Here is a 7,271-nt window from a genome sequence, read left to right as displayed (position 1 = left end):
TGTGTGTGTGTGTGTGTGTGTGTGTGTGTGTGTGTGTGTGTGTGTGTGTCTCCCTGCAGGCTGGTGAGAGAGGTCACAGGGGTCAATGTGAACATGCGTGTGGGTATCCATAGCGGCCGGGTCCACTGTGGGGTGCTGGGACTGAGGAAGTGGCAGTTTGACGTGTGGTCCAACGATGTCACTCTAGCCAATCACATGGAGGCAGGGGGTGCGGCAGGGTAAGCCCCTCCCACCACCAACACACCATAGACAACTCCTATAGGGTTGCACTTGATCTACTGCTAACCATTTAGTTGAGCATGCAAGTTCAAGCCTTTATTGTCCATTTTTTGGTTAAAAAGTAAACATTTGTCTTTGGCTTACAGGCATATGGCTCAGACACATCACAATTAATAACAAATAGAGGATAAAACACACGCTTGATAATACAATACATCTAACTAGATGTGGGGCATCATAATAAACTGTTAGTATTGATTACACTCTTGCTGGTATTGCAGTCCTCGAGATTCAAAATGTCCTCTGATGTACTGTGTCAATGTGACCCCTGGTCCTTGTGTGTATGTGTGTGTTACTAGGCGTATCCACATTACCAAGGCCACCCTACAGTACCTGAATGGGGACTATGAGGTGGAGCCGGGGTTCGGAGGGGACAGGAATGCCTATCTGAAGGAGAACAACATCGAGACGTTCCTGGTGCTGGGGTGCAGCCAGAAAAGGGTCTGTTGTTTATTTAACGAGTTAAATCAATCATTTTCCCATTTATACTAGGAAAAATAATTGTTTATTGTCCATTGTCAGTTTCAGATCACAGAAATTCTTCATTTCCTTTAGTTATCCATTTATTCATTGGTTTCCTCTTTTTCTCCTGGATGGTACTTATCGTTAATTATTCATTGAATTATCAAAAAGAATGTGTATTGTTCAAAATCTCTGTCAGAATCTATGTTGGTAATAGTATAGAATTTTGGGGGGATAAAGAAATACTGTGTAACAACATTCAAATGTCCAGTGTGAATAAGGTCCATTGGTGTGGTCATTTCCCTCCCTGCAGAAAGAGGAGAAGGCAGCGATGGCCAAGAGTGCCATGATGCAGCGGGTACGTGCCAACTCCACTGAGGGCCTGATGCCACGCTGGGTACCCGACACAAGGTTCTCCAGGACCAAGGACTCCAAGGTCTTCAGGCAGATGGTGAGAAACTGATGACCTGAAATGGTCTGAGAGCAAAGGATTGCTCTATATAGCTAGGATTCCATCCAATTGGCGACAGATTTTCATGCGAATATTCTAAAATCTGCATCAAGAAAATATGTGCATTTTCCTACCAGAGGTATTTCCACCCAACTGACTTGTTGCGGATAAAAAAAATCAGTGCGTGATTACATGGTGCACACAAAATGTACTTTTTGGCTTAAGTTTACATGTACCGAATAAAAAAAATCTAAAGTTCAATGTGTTTCCATCGCATTTTCAACTCCGCTGATAGTTTTGTCACAAAAAAACTGTTGCGTTAAATAGCAAATGTGCCTACTCTGGTTTTAGTATGTGCACTCTAGCTAACAGCTTGCAGATAGTGCGGGTAGGCTAGTCTACATGATGAGATTATTATGGATAAGAGAGTGAATGTTTTTGTTTGTCTAACCAGAACAAGACCCTCGATATTTATTGGAAAGGAGCATCAAGCTCATCACCTTGCACTTTCACCACCCTGTGAAGTTTATCATTCATTTCACCTGTAGCCTAATAAACTGCATGGTTTCACGAGTTTTAGTGGGAGGACCACATCACTTGACTCCACCATTTTCTGCGTAATTAATGAATTGTACCGACACAAAAAGTTCCCACCATGTCGAACAAACAAATTATCTGTCGACATTTATGAAATTGTACCAAAACTTCCTGTTTCCATCACAGCGATTGTGATTTTTTTAAATTATACGGTATGACTTTACTCACATAAAATGGTTAATGATTTTGTCTAGCAACCTAAGCTTTAATCATGTGCGTAATACAAGCCTCAAGCCTCTAAAACAGCCAATGGAAAACTGAAATCATGTATCGATCAGTATAGATCCAACACCACCACAACAAGCGGGAGTTAGTTACACAGCTCCGCTGTGGTTAAAGGGGTAATCCACAGTTGCTATATACATTTTTTGAGTTATAAATTAATTATATATACGCATTTCTTCTTGAAGAATATAACTTATAAATGCCTCATGAGCTCAGTTCAACTCTCATACTCATCATAACCCAAAATATAAGCTTGTTTTACCACAATGTTTGTAAACAAATTAAATGTAAACAAACATTGTGTATAGCCTCAGAATATGCATAAAACTATCATTTCGATATCTTGGATGGTCAGTCTTTGCATCAAAACATAATGTCTACGAATTTATGTGGTTACATTTCTCCAGGCCCATCCCTCAGCTTTTTACCAAAACAGAGGCAGGGTGTCCCCTTTGTTATTGTTTCAATCGCAGATTGCCCCTTTAATGTACACCCAACACTCAATGGAAGTTAGTGGCCAGTGGCAAACAGCTAGTCTAACACTTGTTATTGACTCTGATATGATTCACAACAACAATGCTTCAGATCTGATCAGTCTAGCAGGGCTGCATCTCCATTATCATTTCTCCTCTCTTCCTGTTCTCAACCTCTCTCCATTCCCCTCTCTTTCCTCACACCCTACACTTCACCTGTCTTCTCCTGTTCTCTCTCCTCTTCTTTCCTCTCCTCTTCTTCTCACCCTCTCTCCAAACTCACTTCCCTTCCCCTTCTCAACTTCTGTCATCTTGTTCCTCTCCTTCTCTTCTCTTCTCTTTTCTCCTCTTCTCATTACCTCCCTTCCCCTCGCTCTCTCTTCTTTTCTGAGGGGTATTGCCCAGGGGGAGGAGGGTGTAACTTTAATCCTACAGCATTAATTAAAACATCAGTCTGGCTCCCAGGGATTAACTGTGCAGATGTCTGAGTCTGGTGGTATGTGATTTTCACTGGCTTGGTTACACTGTGGTTTTCACTGGCTACGTGTCTAAAACATCGCTCTCTCTCATCCATTCTTCTCTCTCTCCTCTTTCTTTCTCTCTCTCTCTCTTATCCATTCTTCTCTCTCTCTCTTTCTCTCTTCTTCTCTCTCTCTCTCTCTCTCCTCTCTCTCCTCTCTCTCTCTCTTCTCTCTCTCTCTTTCTCTCTCTCTTTCTCTTCTCTCTCTCTCTCTCTTCTCTCTCTCTCTCTCTCTCTCTCTCTCTCTCTCTCTCTCTCTCTCTCTCTCTCTCTCTCTTCCTCTCTCTCTCTCTCTCTTTGTCTTCCTCTCACTTTTCCCAGGGTATCGATGAAACATCCAGACAAGACAAGTGAGTCCTATTTTGGCCCAGTAGTTGTTATCGGGTTACTGGTGTGTGTACTCTGTGTTGTTGTAGGCATTGGCCAGTTTGTGTGTGTGGTGTTGATTGTGTGTGTGTGTGTGTGTGTGTGTGTGTGTGTGTGTGTGTGTGTGTGTGTGTGTGTGTGTGTGGTGTGTGTGTGTGTGTGTGTGTGTGTGTGGTGTGTGTGTGTGTTTAATGTAGTAGTGTAGACATTGGCCCATTGGGACTGATTGGCACACTGTTAGTTATTGTTGGAGCTAAGTTTAGAGCAGACTGTTGGTTTTAGAGGTCAGAGTGAGTCCAGCACTAATTCCCTATTGACTCTTAATCACTGCCTGTCACAGAGGTAGACCTGGGTCAAATAGTATTAGTTTTCTTTCAATAAAACTCTTGATTGAGCAATGCCTGGATGGAATGGAATAGTCTCAAAAGTGTAAAGTCTGCACATCTGTAAACAGGCTAAGAATATTCAAATACTGTTGATTTGTGCTTCTATCTTCCATGACCCTTGTCTGTTGTCCTTGTCTGTCTGTCTCCATGACCCTGTCTGTTGTCCTTGTCTGTCTTGTCCCCGTGACCCTGTCTGTTGTCCTGTCTGTTGTCTGTCTCCAGACCCTGTCTGTTGTCCTTGTCTGTCTGTCTCCATGACCCCGTCTATTGTCCTTGTCTGTCTGTCCCCGTGACCCTGTCTGTGTCCTTGTCTGTCTGTCTCCATGACCCTGTCTGTTGTGTCCTTGTCTGTCTGTCTCCATGACCCCGTCTATTGTCCTTGTCTGTCTGTCTCCATGACCCCGTCTATTGTCCTTGTCTGTCTGTCTCCATGACCCCGTCTATTGTCCTTGTCTGTCTGTCTCCATGACCCCGTCTATTGTCCTTGTCTGTCTGTCTCCATGACCCCGTCTATTGTCCTTGTCTGTCTGTTTTTAGCCGCTGTGCCCAAGAGGCCCTGAACCCTGAGGATGAGGTGGATGAGTTTCTGGGCCGAGCCATCGACGCCCGCAGCATAGACCAACTCCGTAAAGACCACGTCAAGAAGTTCCTCCTCACCTTCCAGACTAAAGACCTGGAGAAGAAGGTTAACACTGTTTAATTTCAGTATGATGCGTTGTGATTTGTTGATTGAGTTAATGATTCATTGATTGATTGATTGGACTGTTAAAATACATATGAACCCACTCCAGAACAGGAGACATCACATACGTTACAAAATGATAAAGAAAGCACAATAAAGCCTGAAGGATTTTTTTCCCCCCCGTTGTGGTCCTCCTTGTTGTGTTAACAGCTTGCTGCTGCAGCTAATAGTTACACAACTGCTAATTGTATTATTCCTTCTCCCGATGATGTTTTCAGTACTCTAAGAAGGTGGATGATCGTTTTGGAGGCTACGTGGCCTGTGGTCTGTTAGTCTTCTGCTTCATCTGTTTCATCCAGATTATCATCTTCCCCCAGTAAGTCAATATCTTGAATTATACCTAACCTCTCTTCTCATTGTTTTTTAATATATATATTATTTTGTATTTATTAACCTTTCTAATTATACCTGCATGGAACTAAACTAGGCTGCTGGTTGGTCTGGTTGAACCGCTACGGGGTAGCCGGCTCAAAGGACAGCCTTTTTAACAGTATTAAACCTATCAAAGACAATATACTGAATTCATGTAGTAATGTACTGAATAGTAGCCTATGGTACATTTAATTTGGTGCAGTATGGGACTTCCGGTAAGATGTATTCTTCTTTTTCTCCGCAGCACTCCCCTCATGCTGGGTCTTTACATCAGCATCTTCATCCTCCTCGTCAACATCCTCTTCATCTGTGCCATCTACTCCTGCATCAAGGTACGGGACAAGGGCCACCATTTTCTAATCGTATTATCACCCTTTCATAGCAATGTAGCCAAAAGTTGGCATTTGTTGTGATGATGCGTTATATTCTTCAAGAATCCATGTGGAAATAGAATTTAAATGACCAGTAAACATATTCCCCAGATCCCAGGCTGTATCTTTTAATCTAAGAGGAGGACTAGGATGAATTATTCTCTTTCTTTCTCTCTCTGTCTCTCTGCCCCCCTCCTCCTCCCAGCTCTTCCCGGCTGCATTGCAGACGCTGACGAAGAAGATCGTCCAGTCTCGTACCAATAGTACCCTGGTGGGGGTCCTCACCATCATACTCCTCTTCATGTCTGCCTTCGTTAACATGGTAGGGACCACTATTTGCTTTCCCGTTCATGTACAATAACAGTGTAGTTAGAATTGCAGGTAATTAAACGTTTCCTTTTTAAAACGTTGTACAGTACTGTGGCATAGGTTTTTTGTGACAAGCTGTCAGTAGAAGATGATAGAGCGCCGTGCTGCGCGAACATTGTGAATAATTCTCCCAATAGTGCCTGCAACGGTAGTAGTTCAGTTTGACATCCGTGTGTTTGGGTTTCTCTGTTGGTTGACATGTGTAGCTCTCCCTTTAGTTTACCTGTGACAGAGAGGGCCTGGTGGACTGTGTGGTGCGTGAGCGTAACCTGTCCTCCAGTTTGGTGACTCTGTGTCTACTACACAACCTGACACAGTCGGCACAGGACGGACTGACCCTGTGCCCCAGCCAGCCCATGCCATGCCACTTCCCTGAGGTGAGCCCAGCAGGGACGCTAGTGGGTGGTGTGAGTGCGGTGTGAATACTGTATGTAATAACATTGTTATAACTTGCTACACCCCCCCACCCCTCCTCCTCCTCCAGTATTTCTGCTACAGTGTTCTCCTGACCCTGCTGGCCTGCAGTGTGTTCCTCCACATCAGCAGTATAGGCAAGCTGGCCCTTATGGTGCTGATCCAGGTCACCTTCCTGTTGCTCGTGGAGTGGCCCCAGGTGGCCCTGTTCGACAATGCAGATCTGCTGCTCACCGCCAACACCCTGTGAGTTAACACACACACACACCCTGTCACTAACTGGAGCCTACTGTTCGCCCACCTCACAGTATTTGTTCAAGTAGTACTTGTTTTCGTTCAAATACTTAAGCTGCACTAGTTGATAAAGTTGCATGGAATAGTCCCGAAAGTGCAAACCCTGACCATATGGTACTCAAGGCAGGTTGAATCAGTCCACATTACAAGCTTAAGAGCGCAAGTATACAATTCTAGTCAATGTGAACTTGTGTCTACCTTTCTGGTGTGCAAAGCACAAATGTCTTGTCAAGTGTTGAAGGTATTTAATCAATATGTGTTATGTTTTTTCCCTTAGCTCTTTCACACCTTTGAATGACTCTCTAGATTGGTTTCCTAGTTTCAATGAAACAGTTACAGAGACGTGGTAAGTTCATTGTTATCTTTTGGTCTTCTCTTTTAGTATTTTGGTCAGTGTACTGTTACCATGTCCATGTTAGTGTGCGTGTCTACTCTTAGACTGAGTCCATCCTCCCTCTGTCTCCCCCTCAGCCAGAAGTGTGATTGATTGATTACAGTGGCAGTTCATGCCCATCAAGATTAGAGAGACCAATTTTAATTGTATGAGCATGGCCTCATATTCCATTCACCCAGCTCAGTGTAACAGCGATAGGTTTAGGCTACTACAGTACATGATACTAAATGTTCCCCTATAGCAGGGGTGTCAAAGTCAAATGGACGGAGGGCCAAATAAAAAATTTAGCTACAAGCCGAGGGCCGGACTGTTCGAATGTTCATTGAAAKATTTTTAAATGACGCATATAGTCTAGTGAACCTAATTGAACCTACTGAAAACCTAACAAATATATTCCAATATGATCAGATAAATAAAGCAATATTTTCTTATGGCTCTGTCAGTAATCTTTAATTTTCAACAGACACAAAAGACAAATTTCCTTTATATAAAAATCCCCATAACATGAACATTAAATGAAAGAAACCGGTATTCAAGGCACCATCAGTAGCCTATA

General features: G+C 43.3%; 1 protein-coding gene across 2 annotated transcripts in view; it reads left to right on the top strand.

Moving 5' to 3' along the window:
• Positions 1-7,271, top strand: part of LOC111976578 (adenylate cyclase type 6) — an 87,611-nt gene that overhangs the window by 65,293 nt on the left and 15,047 nt on the right. For both annotated transcript variants that reach the window (XM_024005521.2, XM_024005520.2), the window contains exons 8-18: positions 60-218; positions 579-720; positions 1,055-1,192; positions 3,329-3,357; positions 4,297-4,444; positions 4,720-4,817; positions 5,118-5,205; positions 5,450-5,566; positions 5,832-5,990; positions 6,098-6,273; positions 6,599-6,667. In XM_024005521.2, the coding sequence (XP_023861289.1) occupies positions 60-218; positions 579-720; positions 1,055-1,192; positions 3,329-3,357; positions 4,297-4,444; positions 4,720-4,817; positions 5,118-5,205; positions 5,450-5,566; positions 5,832-5,990; positions 6,098-6,273; positions 6,599-6,667 (1,323 nt within the window). The remainder of the gene's footprint in view (positions 1-59; positions 219-578; positions 721-1,054; positions 1,193-3,328; positions 3,358-4,296; positions 4,445-4,719; positions 4,818-5,117; positions 5,206-5,449; positions 5,567-5,831; positions 5,991-6,097; positions 6,274-6,598; positions 6,668-7,271) is intronic.

Source organism: Salvelinus sp. IW2-2015, linkage group LG17 (genome assembly GCF_002910315.2).
Source record: "Salvelinus sp. IW2-2015 linkage group LG17, ASM291031v2, whole genome shotgun sequence".
NCBI lineage: Eukaryota > Metazoa > Chordata > Actinopteri > Salmoniformes > Salmonidae > Salvelinus > Salvelinus sp. IW2-2015.
The sequence above is the reverse complement of the archived record's forward strand: the minus strand, read 5'-3'. Positions and strand labels throughout refer to the sequence as shown.